At 53.8% G+C, this 21,141-nt stretch overlaps 2 protein-coding genes across 4 annotated transcripts in view; one reads left to right on the top strand and one right to left on the bottom strand.

The window, feature by feature from the left end:
* IFT140 (intraflagellar transport 140) overlaps positions 1-6,223 on the top strand; it is a 94,384-nt gene extending 88,161 nt beyond the window's left edge. For all 3 annotated transcript variants that reach the window (XM_037034666.1, XM_037034664.1, XM_037034667.1), the window contains exon 30: positions 5,475-6,223. In XM_037034666.1, the coding sequence (XP_036890561.1) occupies positions 5,475-5,669 (195 nt within the window). In that variant the 3' untranslated portion in view covers positions 5,670-6,223. The remainder of the gene's footprint in view (positions 1-5,474) is intronic.
* Positions 6,224-6,331: 108 nt separating this feature from the next.
* TELO2 (telomere maintenance 2) lies at positions 6,332-19,483 on the bottom strand. The gene is made up of 21 exons (XM_037034668.1): positions 19,125-19,483; positions 18,086-18,421; positions 16,876-17,153; positions 15,199-15,267; positions 14,758-14,905; positions 14,309-14,411; positions 13,993-14,061; positions 13,715-13,856; positions 13,495-13,631; positions 12,885-12,964; positions 12,564-12,665; positions 12,173-12,261; positions 11,871-11,962; positions 11,473-11,589; positions 11,291-11,362; positions 10,021-10,185; positions 9,423-9,514; positions 8,684-8,783; positions 8,440-8,504; positions 8,080-8,195; positions 6,332-6,939 (listed from the first exon to the last, which is right to left on the bottom strand). The coding sequence occupies exons 2-21, from the start codon at positions 18,418-18,420 to the stop codon at positions 6,833-6,835; spliced, it is 2,478 nt and encodes an 825-aa protein (XP_036890563.1). The 5' UTR covers position 18,421; positions 19,125-19,483; the 3' UTR covers positions 6,332-6,832.
* Between the last annotated feature and the right edge of the window lie 1,658 nt (positions 19,484-21,141).

Here is a 21,141-nt window from a genome sequence, read left to right as displayed (position 1 = left end):
TGACATCACACCAGGAAGTGCTGGTCGCAAGCGTTAGCTGCCGCCAGGAACCTGCAGCCCCACCAGCGCCTTCTTGTTCTCCACTGCATGTGACCCGTTGTCTGTCGTGGATCTTCTACACACACAAGCTTTGTAGAATCACGGTGGTCGTTTGCAAAATCTTGGTTCACTGAGTTATACAAACATTAACACATTTCATTGTGTATATTGCTAAAGTCTCATTTGTTAGTATCACCACCAGTCTCATCAGAGGAAGAGCCTTTAAGTATCGTGAAGATGTCCAGCTCCTGATGGCCAGTACATAAGGTTTCTGAAATTCTAACTTTTGTTTGAAAGCTCATATTTTATCCGCAGCAAAAATTCTTCAGAGTGACAGTTTCACTTTGTTCATTTTTGAGAAAAAGTCTGCCACATGTCCATGTCTGAATAACCACAGTTTATCTTTGAGTCGTTTTTACAAATGAAAATGATGTTCCATGTAAGTGACAAATTTAGCTCACAACCCACACTAGTGTGTTTCTGCATCTTCACCAACAGTCGGTGTGATCGGTCTCTGTTATTTCGGCAGTCTGGTGGGCGAACAACAGCATTTCATTGTGGTTTTAATGTCTACTTTCTTCTCTTTTTAAAAGATATGTATTTATCTATCTATCTGCCTATTTATTTATTTATTTAAGAGAGTGGGGGAAGGAAGGGGGATAGAGAGGGAGAGAAACATCGACACGAGAAACACCAGTTGGCTGCCCCTCAAAGGTGCTCTGACGAGGACTGAACCCGCAACCTGGGCACGTGCCCTGACTGGGAATCGAACTGTCAACTTTTCACTGGGCTGGATGATGCTCCAACCAACTGAGGAACACTGGTCAGGGCTAATGTCCACCTTCTTGGTGGGTAATTAATGACTCTGGCTGTCCGCACATCTTCTCCTGTAACTGCTCAGTTACAGGTGTTTGTCTTCTTATTGTTAATTGTAGTCTTCATATGTTCTAAATACACTTCCTTGATCAGACATAACAATCTGCCAGTGTTTTCTCTCAGTCTGTAGGTGGTTCCCTTCTAATCCTTTCTCCTCTCTTTCTGGAACTACAATTACTTGTACATATTGTTCCCTGGCTCAAATGAATCTCTTCTCTTTTTTCCCCCCAGATTTTTTCTGTTTCTCATTTTTGGCAGCTGCTTTTGCTGTTGCTCAAGTCCACCAGTCTTCCTTTTCTGATCTTCCACCCATGTTTTACATCTGACCTAATTCCCACCCCTGGGGGTCTAACTTGGTTCTTTTCCCTTTGTCTTCCATGTCCATCTTTATTATGTTTATCCTTTCCTCCACCTTCCTAAGCATATGAAGTATATTTATAAAAACTATTGTAAAATCCTCATCTCCTGTGTCAACTCTGGATCTGTTTCTATTGATTGATTCTTTCTTATGGCTCATATTTTCCTCTTCTTTGCATGCTTGGTCATTTTTTATTGGATTCCAGACATTGTGTTTTAGGTTGTTGAGTGATGGAGTCTGTGTGTGTGTATGTATTCTTTTAAATATTTCTGAAGAAATATTGTTTGTTCTGAGATGAGGATAAGTTACTTGGAAACAATTTGATCCTTTGGCAGCTGTATTTTGTCTTTGTCAGGTGGATCCAGAGCAGCCTTGAGGCTAGGGCCAATTCAGCCCCTACCACGGCATGCCCTGCCGTGTGTTGGCAGGCCTCCCCACCCTGGCTGGTGGAGCGTGAACTGCTTACTCCTGGCCCATGTGGTCGTCTCGGGGATTGTTCCACCTGCTCCTTTCTGACGGAATTTCCCTGGCTTCGGGTGCTTTCCTCACAGGACCCTCTGCAGGTCTCTGAAGAATGCTGCTCTCTTTGTCTGTCCTACTCTCTCACTCCGATTTTTTTATATTTGGTTCTCAGCAGTTTGATGGTGATGTCCATAGGCATTTTCAATGGACTGATACTGAGCTTCTTGGGTATGTAAATGTACATCCTTTACTAAAGTTGGGGAACTTTGTAATTTTTTCTTTCAAATATTTTTTCTGCCTTATTCTCTTTGTGGGACTGAGTTAAATGTTCGGCCTTTTTATATATATGCACACACATTTGTAATTCCTGTTCATCATTTCAGACCTTTTTTCTGTCATTGGAATCAGATAACATAATGACTTCAAATACACTGACTTTCTTCAGCTATCTTCAATCTACTGTTTACCTCTTCAGCAAAGTTTTTCTTTTAGAGTTTATATTATTTAATTCTAGAATTTAAGCTTAGTCCAGTTTTCTTTACTAAAATTTCCTATTTGTTCATTCATGAAAAACAGTTTTCCTGTGGGAGGGGAACAATTTTCCTTCATAACTTGAGCATAGTTGTAATTGCTGCTCTCAAGTCTTTGCTGATAACTCCAATATCTGGATCATGTCGAGTTGGTCTCCATTATCTGTTATTGTTTGTTTGAGAGAGAAACATTGATTTGTTGTTCCACTTATTTATACATCCATTTGTTGATTCTTTATGTGTCCTGACCAGGAATCGAACCCACAACCTTGGCGTATCAGGATGACACTCTAACCTACTGAGCTACCCAGCCAAGGCTATTATTTGTTTTTTGAGTATATATAGGTCAAGTCGTTCCTGTTTCTTCTAAGTTTTCGTATGTCTAGCAATCTATTTATTTGTTTTTTTGTTTTTTGTTTTTGTATTTTGGACATACAATGTTATCCAGTAAGAGACGCTTGAGTCCCATTATATTCCTCCAAAGTGTGTTACTGTTTGTTTCTTCCCCCTTCCTTCTTCCCTGCCCCCCTCCCTCCTTTCCTTTCTTTCCTCTTTTCTGTAGTCATCTTTGCTCAACTTAGAGTCTAAAGTCTCCCCCACGGTGGACAGCCGCTAGACTCTCTGCTAAATAGTTTCGCTTTGGCGCAGCTCCTTGGAGTCTGCCCCATCCCCACTCCGTGAAGAGTGCAGGGTCCAGCAGAGGCCAGGACAGAGTTCGCACTCAGAATTGGGCTGTCCTTTGATGACTCTCTCTTTCCAGATATCTCCTCCCATTCCAGCTGTGACGGGTGAGCCCAGTTCTGACTCTGGTTTTTAAGCTGTTATAAGGGTGTGGTTTTCTATGTGCCTTTCTCACGGCGGCCCTGCCTGGGGCCGCTGACAGAAGTTAGAACTAGACAGAGACTCGCCTCTCGTGCTCCTCCCTCCCTTCTAGCCCCACGTCAGCTCCCTCCCATCTGCCTGTGCACGGTGGTTCTCCAGCGCCTTTTCTGTTTTGCCTGGCTTATCACTGTGTCTGGAAGGGCCGGTCTAATACTAATCTCTCTGCCATTACCAGGAGCTTCTCCCTTCATTCTCTTTAATCATAGTCCTTTTATAATCAACACAAGATTCTACCTGGATGCATTTTTCCTTCCCATTCCAAAGGGTCATCTAGACTTTGCCAAACCCACATACATGCTCCACCTGCAGCAACTTCTTCAGCCACCAGCTGAGTCCCTCGGCAGGTAGTTCCTGGTGAGACCACAGTGACCCCAAGGAATCTCTCGGTTTCCCTTCCTAAGTGCTCACAAACTGTGTTAACTAGTTTCAGAATTGTTGCTAGTGAACTGCGCCAGCCTCATTGAGCTGAGGGTTCCAGAATTCACATGAAATTTCCAGAATTCATCAGCAGCCTCCCATCAGTCTGAAAGGTCAGCACAGTGACACCCAGATTTCCTGCTCTTAGCACTTACTTCCCCTTTGCGCCCACCATGTCCACTCACTCATGTTTTCGCTGTGAGAACACAGCTCTGAATCTGATCTCAGCAAGGAGGGAAAAGTGAAATAGGGACACTCAGACTACTGTATCCTCAAAATTAACAGAAAAATCGTGTTAAGTATTACAACAAAATTTGTGTTGTCTTTATCCTTGTTTGAAGCCTATGGGATTTAATTACTAATTTTTTAAATCTGTACGTAAATTTAGGAAGTCTAGGCATATACAAGTTTCCTCCCGGTGAGCAAAGAAACCCCTTGTTGCTGCTCTGATGTCCTTCTTTAGTTTCACTTCCAAACTTCTTTCTTCACTTTCCTCTCCCCACTCACATCCCACTGCCCTGTCATCGGAGTCAAGTCCTGACAGTGTCCTGATGTCTTCAGGGGTCAGGATGTCCAATAACATTTCTTTGTTGCGTTTCATCTTTGGTGACCGTGCCTTCCTTCTAGAAGCCTTGCTCCTGCCCCTGTATTAAAGAATCAGCTCCACACACACAGAGTCGCACCACCAGGTCCTTTCCGACCACCCAGCCCTTCCCGCCCCAGCCACCCTCACCACAGCTGCCACGCTGGAGCAGCCTTGGTCTTACAGAAGATGCACCTACAGAAGCCTCTTCTGTGTGGCCTTCCTCTCCCTCTGGTCTGCAAACTCCTGGGGGGGTGGACGCAGGGGGCACAGCTGTGCTCTGCCCATCTCCCATCCTTCAAAAACCACATCTAATCTTTATATCTTTATCTTTATAATCTCTTATTTACTTCTAGTATCTTAGTTATATCCGTCCAAAGTAAGATTGCTCAGAGTTATCATCCTTAAGAAATACTAAGATCTGGTCACTATAAATTAAAAGCTCCTCGAAATCTTGGTCACATTCTGAATTATATAAAATGTACCTTGTGGGTAAGCCTTAGAAGCCACATGAGCCCCTGTTCCTCCCCCCTTGTGCTTATGCATGGCCCTCCCTGTGGGTGAGTGAGTACAGCCAAGTGTGAACAGGTACAGGCATGGCATGGCAGCTGTGGGCAGGCATAGGATGTGTGGGCAGGTGTGGGCAGGTATCAGCAGGTATGGGCAGGCATAGGTGGGTGTGGGCAGGTATAGCACGCATAACAGATACAAGCGTGCTGGTTTTGTCTCAGACCTTCCCACCCCAAGGCTGCTCTGTGTGGCACCCCCATGTTCTCCCACACACTCCTGCTGGCAGGACCAGAGGGAGTTCCACAGGAAGATACCGACAAGTTCCATAGTTTACCCATCTTGGATCAAGGACCACACATATAAGACTCAAATTAATCACAGGCCTAATTAACTGGGGTACACTGGATGCTTGGTCAGAATAAGACAAACCATGTACATGTTGCTGCCTGCCCACCAACCAGACAAGCGTGTGGCCTCAGAGTGCATGAGAAAGATGAAGACATGAACCCCTCCTTCCTTTGGGGACCCCTGTATACATCCAGGGTGTACATCCAGATCAAAGGGAGCACAGTCCTAGAGCACACGTGGGTTCTCGTACATGGGCTGCCGCTCACTCCAGGGCTCCCAGGAGCTGTCCGAGGACACCAGCACTCCTGGACACGCCGTGAGTCCCTGATTGCACCCAGGACCCTCACTTGAGAAGGCAGGACGGCTCCTCTGACCTTCAGGGGCAGGTGTTCAGGAGACTGCAGTGGAAGGCACAGGCCCTTGGTTCTGATGTGAGCTGACCCAGTAATGGCTGTTCTGTGTGATGCAGGCTTATAAGTATCTGGAGGAGATGCGGAGACGCCTTCCTGCTGCCAAGGTGTCCTACTACGTGAACCAGCAGACCGTGGATGCTGTGCACCAGGGCCTGGGCATCCCTCTAGCACGCACCGTGCCCGAGCGGACCCACCACGACAGCATGGAGGACCCCGAGGAGGTGTTGGAGGAGGTTGAAAACGACCCCTGAGAGCCTGCTCCTGGGGAAGCTTTTCTGGAACTTTCTAGTTATCAAGAGCCTAACTTTTTTTTTGGACAAAAGAAACTTTTGTGTTTGAATACATAGCTGTAGGGTCCAGGGCACAGGCTGATGTTTGTAAAAGGAGAGCTCCGTCTCTTCTGCATTCCTGGTCCCGCCGAGTGTGGTTCAACCCCTTTACTGTTGAGGGAGTTGGTTCATTTTCCCATGGCTTTCTCCAGGTACAGACTATGAAGCCTAAGGAGTTTCTAGAACTTCACAAATATAAATACACTAACAACTGAGGTTATTAGTCTATTTACTGCCTCATCCCAGCACCCAAGTAGGTTGCTGACATTTTTCAGCAGGATCCACCACTGCTGACCACACGGCCATTCCTAAGGGGACACCCAAGTGGCCAGTAGGTGGCTCTCTCTATGAGGCAGCCTGTGCTCTTTCTGTCAGGCTCCCAGTGTGAGGGAGGAGCTGGCACCAGTGTATAGTGAGGGTGACCTCGGGTGCCACCCACCTGCTGCTGAAACTCTAATAAATGTTATTTCCTCAGAGGCCTAGGTCCCTTTCCTGCCCTGTCCTGCCCATGTTTTCATGTCTCCCCTCTGGAGGGCTTGTCTAGGCACTGAGGTCCCTGCCTGAGCAGTGAGATCCACAAAGCATGGGTGTGAGCACCTGCAGCTCCTTTTTATTCTGTGTTCTTGTTTTGTTTTGTTTTTTAACATCACCTTAGGTGGGGAAAGGGGTTGAGGACACAACACTGAGCCCACGGGGCCCGGCAGCCCACTGCTCTGCCCGTCTTGGCAGCCCCCACTGGAGCACATCCAGGCCCTGAGCGGCAGCAGCACCCTCCCCACGTCCCCTACAGCTGCCCACAGCCTGCCCCAAGCCCTTCCTTGGAACCCCCACCCCAGTGTTCAGTGAGTCCTGTTGTTGGGGGCAGTACCCAGAGGCCCTGGCGTGGACTCTCAGCTGAGCACTCGGACCGCCTGCGCTATACGCAGCAGCGCGGCGGGCCTTCCCACTCACTCACGCACTTAGCACCGGGTGCACAGACCATCCTGCGAGTGGCCACACCACAAGCCTGTGGGTGGGCCTGGCTCCTCGGGCTGGTGCTCGGCCCTCCTGTTTTCCTTTCCTCCAGCAGGAACGGTAGCAAGGGACTATGGAGAAGGCAGCGGAAGGAGCTTGTCTTTGAGTTTCTCCAGAAGCAGCAGTGCCTTCACGGCCAGCATCCTGCAGTCCTCATCTGGGTCCTTCTCAGCCTCATCTGCCAAAGACGAAAATGAAAACAGAACCCAGGCAGCATTACATGGTGCTGAATAAGCCAGACCTTTCCAGTTCTGTTCCAGTGAAGTCTCCCTGAAGGAACCCCCAAAGGGCCCTGGCACGGCCAAAACCCTGGGCTTCAGGCCTGCAGCCCCATCACCCTCTTCCTAAGGTCCCTGGTGAGAGAAACACCTTAGAGGCCAGCAAAGGGCCCTTGACTGCATCCCTGCACAAGGGTGACGCTCCCCTCCACTAGGAACTCCAGCAGCAGCTGGGGGGTGGGGTTGGGGGGGCACCACTGAGAGGAGTGAACACACGTCCCTCCAAAGAAATCCTTCCAAGGCTGCAGCTCTCAGCCCAGGGGAGCAGCCCAGAACAATGGAGCCCATCCTGGGACGAGGGAGGCCGAATGCCTCTTGCCTTAGACCCTGAGAAAGATCCAGCATCACCCAGAACCATCCTGACACACATGTAACATGAGATGTGATGAGACAAACCCACACACCGACCAAAAGGACAAAAGACACTGGGGACAAGTGGACTGGAAGAGCTGGGGACACAGGACAGGTTCTTGGTGGGACCCGGGATCCAGCAGAGAGAAAAAAAGGCTATCGTTGCACCACTGGCCTTCCAGTGTGGCCAGAGATGGAACGGCCCAGTCCCCACCACGAGCCTGAGGGGAGCGGTGGGCGTGCAGGCTGTGGGGGCTACAGGTGGGGGCTGTACTGCTCACAACAGGCTCTTTAAAAAGAACACGTAGGTGATGGAGACAGCACATGGCAAAACACAGTGCATCCGGTGAGGGTACACAGTGCTCACTTTATGCGTCTTGTAACCTTTCTGAAGAGTTGGAATTTTCCAGAATGAATAAAGAGGCCATCTCCCATATCAGGGCACCTTCTCTCAGGTCCCTTGGCGGGACTCCCCCAAGTGACCCTGACAACAGCCATGTTCCCACCCCCACACTGGGGGACACTTGTGCGGACAAGGAGGGACACAACACTCACATGGGGCCACAGGCCGGGACTCGCTCAGCTCTAGGGATCCCCATGATGTCCCACACCCCTGACGGCCACCAGAACCCTCAGCTGCAGCAGCCCCCCACCCACCTCGCTGCCACAGCCTGAGGCCGCGCCCTCACCTGCCAGCCAAGACCGGGCCTCCAGCAGCTCGTCCGGCAGGTCTGCCAACAGTAGCTCAGCTGGAACGCTGAGCAGAACGGCGGAGACGGCGAACAGCAGGCCCCGGCGCACGTAGCTGCTGGGCAAGGTGGAGGGCTGAGCCTCAGAGAGCCACAGTCTAGCCAGGGAGACCCTGATTTTCCTCTGAGCACGACGGCCACGCAGCAGCAAAAGCACACCTGGCCTGCCTAGCCCCCTTCCTTCTTAGTGCCAGGAAGAGCCGCCACCAGTGTCCCAATATCCACTCTTTGGGATTCACACCCCCCTTCCCCACACTATGTTCACATGGGACCACTGCCCTCAGCCCACTGGCCACTCACGTGTCACCGTGGAGGCGAAGGGCCCACACGAACTCCAGCAGAGCCTTGCCCATCGGCACAGCCACCTGAAACAACAGGGGCCAGTGGGCAGGGGTCCTAGCACCCAGCAGCCCCCACCTGGGACACTTTCCTCAGGTCCAAACACTCCGATCCCCAGGGCCAAGGTGAAGACTACAGGGAGGACAATCCACAGGTGGCCATTCCATGCAAAGTGGGGGCTGTCAGCGGCCATTTCCCAGCTCACCGTGGTATTCACAGCCAGGTACATCAGAACCCCTAAGGTGTGGGCCAGTCTTCCGAGAACCAACTGGTCATCCCCCAAAAGGTCAAAGGTCACCAGAGGCCTACAAAACAGAATCAAGTGAACAGCACAGGTCTGGCACTCGGCCAACTCCCGGGCCAGCAACGGACACCCCCACCCCCTGATGCTGCTCCTCACCGCCTATCCCAGTCTGGCACCCAGAGCCCTAAGGAGGGTTAGAAAGACCCAGTCACTCTGCAAGGCTGCCTGGCACAAGCCAGGGCTGGGGTCGGAGGAGGGCCTGTGGCACTTGAGGGAAGCAAGGCCGCCCCCTGCAGGGCCACACACAGCAAAGGTGGCAGCCCCCCGCCCTGCCACAGAAAGGAAGGGCTCCAGTCCCCAGCCCTCCCACCACCACCAGGGCATCACGCCCTGTGTAGTGATGGCCAAGGGGATGTCAGTAGCCCACTCAGGCTGAGGCTGGACACCAAGGCAAAAGGCAAAGGAGGGGTGGGCAGAGCACCTGCAGCATCAAGGCACCACAGCCAGACTGTGGCCCCACAAACCTGACATCTGTGATAGAAAACGTGACACCTAACACCCTTACCACGTCACTTCAACCACGGCTGAAGTCATCATCCTGCTGCCGCCCAAAACCCCAGTGCAGACTCCACCCTGGAAAGTCTCCTGCCCTTGGGGTATCCAGGGCTCATGTTCCCCAAATCGCAGGCTTCCCACTCACCTGTCAAAACCCTGAATGAGGGGGAAGAAGAAGTAGCCAGCCACTGAGTTGAATTCGTTGGGGCCGCCAGCCGGTGCCTGCCTGGGAGAGCCCTGCCAAACGCACAGAGCTCACGGGGTGCCGTGCCGGGCGCAGAGTGCAGTCTCCCTCCCCCGTGAAGGACATTCTCCCCAAGGGCTGGCCTGTGCGCCATGGGAGGGCCAACAGCTCCCTGGACCCCACGGGCTGGGTGCCAGTAGCACCCATCCCCGTGACAACCAAGAATGTCTCCAGACGTGGTCAAATGTCCCTGGAGGCAAGGTCAGTCCTAGGCTAGGCAGGACCCCTGACAATACAGCCCACACTGGTCATCTGCTATTGATGAGAATTCTTGGGGCTTTTTTTTTCACACCAATGCTGCACTCATTTCTTAGAACCAGTTCACATTGATGCCCTACAGCACGTCACACCACTTAGTTTGTGCCCAAAACTCTGCCTTCACAGAACACCAGCACTGGAGCTGCGCCCTCCACACAGACAGGGCCTGGAGGCAGCCACCCGCTCAGCCAGCCTGCAGTAAGCCCCTACCCAGGAGGACCTGACCCGAGTCCTGGCTGACCTTCGAGAAGCGCCGGGTCTTCCTTCTGACCCTCTCAGCCACCACTGCTTGCCAGGTGGGAGCCACAGCGCAGCTGGGCTGGCAGGTGGGGCCCAGGGAGCCACACTGCGGAGCCTTCCCGAGGCGCCCAGGCCGAGACAGTTCCTGGGCTGCCAGAGTGAGGACCTGGAGGAGATAAAGACCCAGGACAGCCGCCATCAATCTGGGAAATGGTAACATTCTCTAGTTTAAGGTAAACTGAGTGTCCCATCCACACCAACAGCTCCTGCTATCTTCGAGAGGGAGAATCAGGGAACCACGTAGTCGGTTCCAAGTATCTCAGTGTCACTTCGTTTTGTGGAGGGACGGCAGCGGGGGGGAAGGTGGGCGTGCTTCCTGGTGACCAGCCAGCACCTCCACACCTCTTGCCTGGGCCACTTCTCTTCCCAAAGCTCATCCGATCCTACCCCTGCCTCGCAGGAAAAGTTCATGAGGCTACATGTGGATGTGCTGTGAAAACGTACGAGTAAAAGAAGCCGGACCTAGGTGGCCGGAAGTATGACATCCCTTACAGGGAACACCTGGAACAGGCAAATCCAGAGAATAAGAACGGACTGGTGGTTATAGGGGCTTGGGGAGGGGGAGTGAGTGCTCCCAGGCCATCATTTCAGGGTGATGCAAGATCTTCTGAAAGTAGACAGATGTGGCGGTCAGTCACACAGAACTGAAATGTGCCACACGCCACTGAGTCACAACCACTAAAACGGTGAATTTTTTCTGTGTTGTCTTAGTCTCTGCCCTAATCTAGTAGAATATACCTAACATTGCACTATCTTAACCACTGTTAAGTGCAGAGATCAGTGACATTAAGCGCATGCTCACTGCTGTGCAGCCATCACCACCTGCATCTCCGAGACATGGAGCTTCCCCAGGCAAACCTCTGCACCCCCGCCCCAGCCCGTGGCACCACCATCCTACTCTGTCTGTAACAGTGCAACCCCTCTAGGGGCCTCGTGTAAGTGGGATCACACAGAACTTGTCTTTTTGTGTCTGGCTCACTTCACTTTGAGTAACATTCTCCAGACTCATTCACATTGTCGCAGGTGTCAGAATTCCCTTTCTTTTTACTAGACAGATGCTGGTCCCAGTGACAAGGTATTCAGGAGGTGTCTGGTCCTGCCCACATAGATTTTAGCAAATATCTGCTCCCTGGCTTTGCGCCAGGCCTGGCCCCTTCCCCAGTGGGGCAGATTGGGCTTCACACATGGAACAAGGACCCCAGGTCACTCACGTCCAGGATGTCCATGCGCTGCCTGAGGCTGTAGTTGACAGCGTAGAACTGTGAGGTCAGATACTCCGCCACCTAAGCCAGGCAGGTGAGAGATCGATGGGTCACAACCCTGCAGGTAGGGCCCAACACAGACATAAACTGGGGGGGCATGACCCTGGCATCCCACAGCCACCAGGACTCACCCGGGCTGGGTCTGTGACTATGAGAGCCACCAGGGCTCTCTGGCGCAGCCCCTCAAATCCCACCACACTCGTCTTCTCCTCCAGGTGCAGGAGAACCTTGGCCAGCTCCACGCTCACCTGCACACAGTGGTCATGGTGCCTTCAGTGCGCAGCCCTGCCCCAGGCCCCCCGCAGTCCTTGGGTTTCTTTACAATGGAAGGGACACATCTCAGAGAGCCCGAAACTATGTGTCCCCCACCTCCCATCCCAGTAGGCCCCAAACACAGGCCTCCAAGGGGGACACAGAGCCTCCAAAGCATACGACATGAGCCAGACCAGGCTCCGTCAGGCCCGATGTTACTCCCAGGACCTCACCTACTTCCCATGACCCAGACAGCCCAGCCCCTCTACCTGCTCACCTCCCGAGTGGCAGCCGGGCTCCTGAAGACCAGCCCCTCGAGGGCCCGCAGGGCTGCTTCCCAGTACTCCCAGTCCTCAGACGTGGTCAGGGCTGCAGAGAACCCAGATAGGCCTCCATCAATTCTAGGCCCTGACCTTAACCACAGCAGAGCTGACAGCTTGGGCCCTGAGCAGAAGGCAAGTGAACCCCCAGAGTATGAACAGGTCCCACAGCCCAGCTGCCCCAGGGCAGGGCTGTGTTCAGGGCTGAGGCCTCCCAGCAGGGTGCTCAGCAACGGTGCGTGCCGCGTGCAGGGCTCACCTTCGATGCAGTCCCGGACATACTTGGGCACCTTGCTGCTCTTCAGCTCCTGGTCCCCTGACATGTCGTAGGGGACAAACTCATCATCACTGTGGGGCATAGACAAGAGGAGCCTGCTGGTCACCCAGGAGCAGACAACAGGCAGGGAGGAAGCTCCTGAGTCACCAAAATTCACCTCCCAGTCCCTGAGGCTTTAGGAATGCTGACGGGCTAGGCTGCACTGCAGCTGAGCTCAGTGTGTTGGTTTTCATATGGGAAGAAAGACGAGAGGGCTCAGAGCCAGCGCGGTACAGCAGGCTGACCACTGGCCCTTGCATTCACCTCAGGGGCTCCAACACTAGTATGGGACTTCCCAGGGCCCCAGTACCTCCCACCCCAGATCTCTGCCTACCTGTCAAGCTCAGAGTCAGAGCCCTCTGGCCGGACCTGGGGGACGCCGCTGTCTAGAGTCTGTTTGTCAGGGGTCTCTGTAGGGACTGCAGCAACAGACGGGCTTTTGGGAAACAAGGAGGAGCCCTTCAGGAAACCCTCACAAGTTTCTGGTCCCAAACATATGCTTCCCAGGGGAACGCTCCTTCCGCCTCCGCCCTCATCTTCTTAGCTTCTGTCTCAGTGACATGAGTCCAGGACGACGAGACAGAGCCTACCACATGTGCAGGAAATGCCCCGACCTGGCTAACCAAGCCCAGAGCTCAGGGTGGGGACACCTCACCCCGCCTCCAAAGGGCTGCCAGCAGCAGGTTTCGGGGTGGCCAAGGCCCGCATCTCGAAGCTCAGTTCGTCCTCTTCATACTGCAACCCGAAAGACCTGGGGTCAGCTGGGGCGTGACCAACAGGGGCATCAAAGCCAGGGCCCCTCCGGGCCTGCCCACAGCAGCCCGTCTGTGCACCTCCAGCCTCTGACAGCCAAAGCCTTTCAAGGGCAACTTTCTAGGCCTCTACCTCAGCAGAAGGCAGCACTGGCTGTGCTGAAGGGCCCGGCCCCTCCCGAGGGGTCTGAGTATCCCCTGGGATACAGCAAACGTGGCAATGCCCCCGAGGACGTCCCAGAGGGCGCAGCAGATGGCAAGGAGGGGGTCCCTAGCATGGTCTAAGAGTTAGACCATGGACACCCAGGGACACACTTGGGGGACCTGCTTGAGCATAGCTGAGGGGCTCTGCCCCCACTCTTCTCTGAGCCATGAACCCTCAGCAAGGCTGCCGAGGCCAGCTCAACACCAACAGGGAGATGCTCCATGACCTCAAACCCAGGAAGGTGAGGTGACATCAGGGCTGGGGAGACAACACCTTGGGGAGACCATGTGGGCACAGTTCTTGCTCACCTGGAACTTCAGGGGAGGCCCCTCCGGGTGGATCCGGGCACTAACCACCTCAGCCACAATCATGCCCAGGCGGCGAACAGCGGGCAGACTGCTGTCCAGACGGCACTGCACTCCTGCCATTAGACTGGCCAGCAACTCTGGAAGCACAGACATACGCACACTGAGCATGCGCGTGTGGGGAGCGAGGGGGTGAGGTCGGGTGCCCGCACCACCTGCTCACCGTCTCGGCTGTCCTGGAGCTCCGTGTCCCTCAGGTGCATCAAGCAGATGAGGACAGCCTTGCTGACATACTGCTGCTGTGGCAGGGGGGTGTGGCGGATGGCGCTGCTGCTGCCCCACATCTCCAGGAGCTCCTTCAGGACCTGGTGGGCAACACAACCCTGGCCTGGTCAAACCGCCCCACCCACCTCCCTCCACCCCAGGCAGGAAGGCGCTCACTCCCTGTCCCACCAGGTGGTCCTGGGACACTGCAGAGACTGAGGGCCAGACAGGACCGACCTTTACAAGGAGCGTGCGCCGTTGGCTGTCCATGGCCAGGTACCCCAGCAGGCTCTGCAGCACAGGCGTCTGCAAGAGAGGCCAGGTATTTCCTCACTGTCTGCCAGGCAGATGCTGCCAATGTGCCACCTGCCTGGCCAGGGGAGCCGAGTGGGCCAAGGGCTGTCTGCCCAGTAGCGCTGCAGCGGGAACAGGTCTGGCTGAAGGACAGCAATGTTTCCCAGGCAACCGAATACTGCTGCAGCTACACTGGCTGCAGTCATTCCTCGGGGACACAAGGTGGCCCCCGGGCCCACACCCTTGCAGGCACTCTCACCGTGTATCTGTACTGCAAGAACAGAAGCTTTTGGGTCATCACAAACTGGGCCTTCTTACTCTTCATCACCAGGTTCCCCAGTAGTTGAGAGAGGACTTCAGGCCTGGGAGGCACAGTTGAGGGGAGAGAGAATCTCAACATGTCAGGCTGGACCCAGGGCTCCACAGTAACCATGGGGAGCCCGGGGGAGCATTTCAGCTCTGAGTGGGTGCTGACCCTTCCCCTTCCTGATAAACGTGGAGACCAGGGAGAGCCCAGCACCGCAATGCAAGAGGATATCCCTTCCCTTCTCTGACTACAGCTGGGGTTAAGTACTTCACTAGAGCAGGGGGGTCCAGCCTTTCCTGTGAAGGGCCAGAAACCAACTATATACAAAGTGATGGCAGGAAAGATGTCATCTGTATCCCCACCATCCACCTTCTTGCAGCAGAAGATGCCTTGCTTCTTACCCAGGGGCGGCCTCTACAAGCCCTGTCAGCACAGCCTCCAAGGCCCGATCGGGCACGCATTCCATCAGGCGCCAGCAGACCCGCTGCCAGAGGCAGCTGCCCTGGGTGAGTGCCATCAGCCTGGGCACCAGCACGCCCAGGATCTCCTCTGAGGGAAAGCAAACAGACGGGGCCCCGAGCTCAGGATCGCGGGGCGTCTAGTGTCTACAGCCCAGGCGCCCGCCACTTGCACAGCCAAAGCCCTGCCAAGGAGCCTGGACAGCTGACATCAGCCCACCCACAGCCAGGCCCAGGCAAGGGGACCACTGCTATTTCAGGACACAGAGCAATCCACCCTCCACGAGGGACACACGCCACCCATCTCCTCCCAGGACAGTCACCAGGAGGACAGAGAGAAGGCCAAGACATGCTGTGGCTCCTCCCCTGACAGGAGACACTCACTCTGTCTCCCATAGACACAGGCTTTCCCGAGGATCTGAGACACGAAGGAGACAGAACAGTCCAGGCCACCTGGGACAGGAAGGAAACCGAGATGTTACAGGAGGACAGTGTTCAGGCTATCGAAGACCTCAGACGATGGGACAAACCTCACCCCTGGGCAGAGGGACTCCCTGTTGTACAAATGCCAACTTATTCAATCCAATTGAACTTTAATCTTAATAGGATCATTTCTAACCAGAAGGGCCAACAACAACTGTCTACTCACAGCTCTGGCCGTGTGGCTCAGTTGGCTGGAGTGCCATCCCACACACCAAAAGGTTGCAAGCTCGATTCCCGAGTCAGGACACATACAGGTGGCAACCAATCGATGTTTCTCTCTCACATTGATGTCTGCCTGCCTGTTTCTCTCTCAAAATCAATAAAACACATACATATACATATATACACATACACATATATACACATATATGCATATATATATTAAGTTCTCACCCAAATACATACACATATTTTTACACATATATACGTGTGTGCAAAAAGTCTTACACATATTCACCCACTTAATCATCATAATGATCCCCTGAAGTAGGAACAAGTATGATAGAGCCAGGGAAAGAGCTCTGAGAGGGGTCTGGCCAAGGCGGTCAGCTGCTCGTAGGAGCAGGTGGGGCTCTGAGCCACCCACAGGGAGGAAGGGAGGGAACGAGGACACAGGAACAAGGACAGGGAATGAGGACACAGGAACAAGGACCTTGACACAGGTAAACGTCCCAGTAGCAGAGCCAGGGTGAAGGAGCCGACCAGGGCGCAGACAGGACATAAGCACGCTGGGAACAATGGAACGAGGCGCCTGTGATCTGAAGAAGGGGAGTCTGTATGGCCACCGCACAGTTGGGCAGACTCCATGCGCTCTAGATGCCTGCGGAACAACCTAGCGGCATCGCCCAGCAAAAAGCAGCAGGTGGGGCTGGAAGCCCTGGCGAGACAAAGGCAGGCAGCTCGCCTTGCTATGGGTCTCTCCCCTAGACAGTGACGGTGCCTCCCCTGAGGAGGGTCCCAGGACTCCAAGAAACGGCAGGTGGGAAGGGCCTCGAGCAGCGCTCAACTTGACAGGAGCTTCACAACCTCAGCTGCAGGAACACTGAACACTCCCAGGCAAGACACTTGCCCCCAGGACTGACGCTTCAGACTATGTGACCAGAGAGCGAGCAAGAAGCTACTCTCACAGTGCCCCTCCAGGCACCCGAGACGACCAGTAACAAAGACACTGAGACAGATCCAAGCCAACAAGGACAAGCATACTCTCGCCAACAGCCAAGTGAGATGAACCTCGTCACACTAAGAATTCCACTTTTCAGACTGGGGACATTCCGCTGATACTGAGTAAGGGCCCAGGAGTGAGCAGCGCCATCTGGCTGACTTTGTCAGTATCCAACAGAGAAGTGAAGAAATCAAGAGGCAGCTCTACCTCCAAGTTCAATAGCCGAGAAGTGGGTGTAACTTTATCGTTTGGGTCAATACCACCCCAAACGGGAGACAACTTCTGACCTACCAAGGGCACCCCCCAGAGACTGCAAAATGCCCTAAGGCCAGGGAGAGATGAAGGGCATGGCAGTCTGAAGAAATGATTGGAAGAGGACATTTGGAGAGGCCCTCACCTCGGGGAGAGGCCCTCACCTCTGAGAGAGTCCACGACTGCCTGCAGCACCCGCATGGCCTCCTCCCCGAGCAGAGGAAAGTAGTTCTGAGGGAAGAACTCAGCCAGGTTCTCATGTTGCAGACAGTTGCCCAGGCGGTCAGGCAAGCTCACCACCTTGACTAGGAGCGTCTCCTGGAGCAGAGGAAAGGCCAGCTCCGTCTGCTGCCGACACTGTCCCTCCAGGACAGCAGCCATCCTGCCCTCGCTCAAGAACCGGGCCAGCAGGTGCGCCATCTTCATCAGACGGAAACTGGGACTGAACCAAGAGCAGGTGTGATGAGCAGAGCCCCAAGCCCCTCCATCCTTAGCATCCTTGGCCAAAAAGTATAGTGACATCATTATTAAACAAGTAATCTGCCCTGTATCATGTGGCTCAGTGGAATGAGTGCTGGCCTTCGAACCAAACGGTCACCAGTTCAATTCCCACTCAGGGCACATGCCTGGGTTGTGGGCCAGGTCCCCAGTAGGGGGCACACAAGAGGCAACCACACATTGATGTTTCTCTCCCTCTCTTTCTCCTTCCCTTCCCCTCTCTAAAAATAAATAAATCTTTAATAAAATAACTCAATCCCAACAATTTAATTGGCCCTTTCACCTCCCACATACATTGAAAAAAAGGGTATCTAAATCTCACTACGAAGTGGGAGACAAGCACCTGCTGAGCCCGGGGCAGCCTGCTGCCCTGGAACCACACTGGATACCACTGCCCTCTTCTGGCGCCACCTCTTCCCATGGTGCTTGCTTTTTTCAACAATGGCTGAAAACCCTGTTTTCCCACAACAAGGCGTCCTCATGAGGACCGTGCCACACTCTGATGTGGAATCTGGGAACCCCTCCAAGCAAGGGGTCCCTTGCTGTGGTGTCTGGATACCTCACTGCAGAGCCGGGAGCCACAAGGTGAAGGAGAGCGCCAAGAGGATGGTGATGGATGGTGATGAACTTCCACCCATGTCACCTCCGTCTGGAGCTAACCCACTGCCTCAGCCACAGTGACTCAAACACTCCTGCTTCCTCTCTTCGCCTGCCTACACATCAAGGGCAGGACAGGGAGCAAGGGCCCTCCCATTTCAAAGACTAACACACTGCTTTTCATTTTCAGGTGCCCTGCCATTGGTTCGCAATTCCTCAGGCCATGCCTGTGCTTTGGATGTGACAGGCAACCCTGTATTCAGACCCAGCCCCACTCACCCAGCAGTGCCCTCAAGAGCCTCCATCAGCACCAGGAAGGCTTGGTCAGCGGGACCCTCAAGGAAGAAGCTGGCCCACAACTCCTCCAACTGGCCATTGGGCAGCAGCTCCAGCCAGTCCAGGCTCAGCTTGCCAACAAGACATCGGAGAAAGGCAGAAAAGTGGAGCCTGGCAAACTCTTCCTGCTCCTCAGGGAGGGCTGGGTTCTCCGTTCCTCCAAGGTATCGCTTCAGGGACTGCAGGGTGGAGAAGATGTAGCCACCATCCTCAGAAGATGAAAGGGTGTGAACAGCCTCCCGGATGGTGAGTCGGACGGAAGAGAGCCCTGGATCCATCCTGTTCACAGGAAAGGGTATGAGAAGTGTGTGGAGCTGTGGGCATCCACATGGAACCCAGTCTTGGATAAGGAAGCATTTTCTGTGTCCTCCCTGAAACCCGCCACCTGGCCTCCCCTGCTGTCACCCAGCTGTATCCATCCCCTCCCACATCTTACATAGGGTCCTTTTTAGGACCTGAGGCCCTCTATGACACCCTCTACAGTAGGATGGCAACCTGCCCAGGGACACATGCCTGTAACTGGAAACATCTTTAGTTGTCGCAGCTAAAAATGGCAGGATGCTGGTAAACATTCCACATACTCAAGACAAGCCCCGCAACAAAGGATGATCCAAACCAAATGTCGACACTGCCGAAGTTGGGAGACCATGGTCTAGAAGTACCGGCAGTGCACGTCCAATTCCTTGGCGCACCACCCATCTGTGATTCACCTTACCAAACTCTCTCCCTTTCCCAAAACCACAACCATCTATAGGTAGTATTTATCTCAGGTTGGGCCCCTCTGCAGGACTAAGTAACATAAGTAGGCACCAGTTTGTCACCAGTGCACCCAGCCTCTTGATAAGGCTGTATTAGGGACCCGAGAGTGTTCTCAAGAGCCTAGTGGCTCCCAACCCTGCCTGGTCTAGGCGATGTGCAAGCCAGCTAACAGGACAGGATCGGTCGGTCCCATGCTCCTACTAAACGTGCGCATGAAGCCCACCTCGTGGCGTGATAGGAGGGGATCTCGTGAGACGGGAGTGGGTTTCGGGGCTGGAGGACGGCGTCCGCGGGGAAGGATGGGGTCTCGGCGCGGTGCACAACCGCTCCGTCCTGGGAGTGGCCGCAAGCCCGCTAGGACTCCGCTCCGTTACTGTGAACCCGAGAATCCGTTTCTGTGTCTCCGATTCGCTATGGCCTCGGAGGCTCAGCTCCACACCCGGTTCACAGCTCGCGGCCACGGAGTACGAGCTACCCGGTCCGGGCTGAGTTGCCGCTGACTTTCTTTGAGTCATGGGCCCTACTGACCAATCACGACGAATCTTGGTGAGAAGCTAGTGAGCCGGAAGAGGTGCGGGGCGGACGACCGCATCTGCGCCTGCGCCAGAAGGGGACGGAGCCTGCGCAGAACGGGGATTGGGCCTGTAGGGGCGTGGTCCCTCTGTGGGCGGGGCTGGACTCCCCAAATTGGCTTGGATCCGGCTTCTCTGCGGGCGGCTGGGTGTCTTTCCCTGTACCTCCGTGTCAGTGTTTTCGGGCGTGATTTCCAGCCCTCCTTCAGCTCCGGAAACCCGATTCTCTCTTGGACGCCACGGTGCGCGCCTCCACAATTCATACCTAAGCACCGACCATGTGTTCAGCCTGGCTCCCCAACCAGCATCGTCATCCTAGAGGGAAGGCCCTGCTCTCCAGGGGCCACGACCCTTACAGGAAAACTCACTTTAGACAAGGAAGCAATAGCAACCGGGGCGGTGTCGGGGATTCAAGAGTGTTGCAGTGTAAATAACTCAGGATCCTGGAATAGGAATGCACGTTCAGCACGTGGCTACCAGCCACAGGTGGCTTTGGAAATTAGCTGAAATCAAATAAAAGGCACAAGTCGGTTCCTTCGTCGCACAGCCAGTTTTCAAGGGCTGGATAGCCATCTATAGCTAGTGGCTGCCATAATGCACAGCGCATCGAGATATGGTACCTTCTTGGCAGAAGCCTCTATGGGCGGCATCTGGGAAGACCTAACAACGAGGTGCCATTTTAGCCTAGACGGTCTCCGTGGAGAAATCTGGGAAATGTTTTATTCATTCAACAGAGTTTATTAAATGTTTGCTGTGTGCAGCAAGCATTCTTCCAGGAGAGAGATTGAAGCAGATAAAGTCCCTTCTCACACAGCAGGGAGGGAATGGTGTGCCTGAGCAACAGGTCAAATGGCAAATACTGATAAGGAAAATCGGGAGGAGTAAGACAATGAGTAACTTAAGGGCATTCTCATTTTAAAATGTCCACACTGGGTGTAGTTGGGAGAACGGACGGTAGGGGGCAACCGCGGAGGCAGGGAGCCCAGCTGGACGGGTGTTGTAAAGACAGGTGCGGGCCAAGGGGGTTAAAACTGGTTGAACTGGGATGTTTCTGTGGTGCAGAGCTGATGGATTGGATGTGGGGTGTGACAGGGAGTGAGGAGTCGAGCGTGATGCCTTCCTGGGACTCTGGGAATTCCTCCCAGTCCACTTCTGGATGAGAGCCCTCAGTGCACAGAAGATCAATTTCTTAAGCCTTTACATATCTGAAAAATGCCTTTCTTCTTTGCTTCAGGCCAATTTATGTTTGAGCCTGTTGCACAATTCTAAATGAAAACCATTTTCACTCAGAAATGTGAAGGTTTACTCCTCTGCCTCTGCCAGCCAGCACTGCTGCTGAGATGGCCAGCAGTTCTCCGGGGAGAGTCTCAACCCTTCCCATGTGACCAGGTTCCTCTTTGGACACTTCTGAGACCTCCTCCTCGGGCGAGGTGCGCTGGCACTTGATGAGAGGAGCCTTGGGGTCAGCTGCCATTTCCCTGACCCAGTGCTCTTCGGCATGTGGTCTTGAAAATAACGGATGCCCTTGTCTGCGACACCTTCCTGGATAGTCTTCCTGACAATTCCTTCCACCTGTTTTCTTTGTTTCCCTCCTACGGTTTATTTTTGTTGGATTGCTCTCAAGTGTTATGTTTTTCCTCTTCTTTTCCATCTCTTTGTCTCTCTGCT

Source organism: Sturnira hondurensis, unplaced genomic scaffold (genome assembly GCF_014824575.4).
Source record: "Sturnira hondurensis isolate 20B ecotype Veracruz unplaced genomic scaffold, ASM1482457v3 Scaffold0022179, whole genome shotgun sequence".
NCBI classification, from domain to species: domain Eukaryota; kingdom Metazoa; phylum Chordata; class Mammalia; order Chiroptera; family Phyllostomidae; genus Sturnira; species Sturnira hondurensis.
This window is presented reverse-complemented; position numbering and strand designations above follow the sequence as displayed.

Bases quoted from the DNA above. Each gene is read 5' to 3' on its own strand.
- TELO2 (XM_037034668.1), bottom strand. From the start codon at position 18,420: ATGGATCCAGGGCTCTCTTCCGTCCGACTCACCATCCGGGAGGCTGTT. The intron at 13,857-13,992 runs GTCGGTCCTGTC...GTTGCCCACCAG, and splicing joins GGCGCACGCTCCTTGTAAAG to GTCCTGAAGGAGCTCCTGGA. The intron at 12,965-13,494 runs GTGAGCAAGAAC...TTCGGGTTGCAG, and splicing joins GGCCTCCCCTGAAGTTCCAG to TATGAAGAGGACGAACTGAG.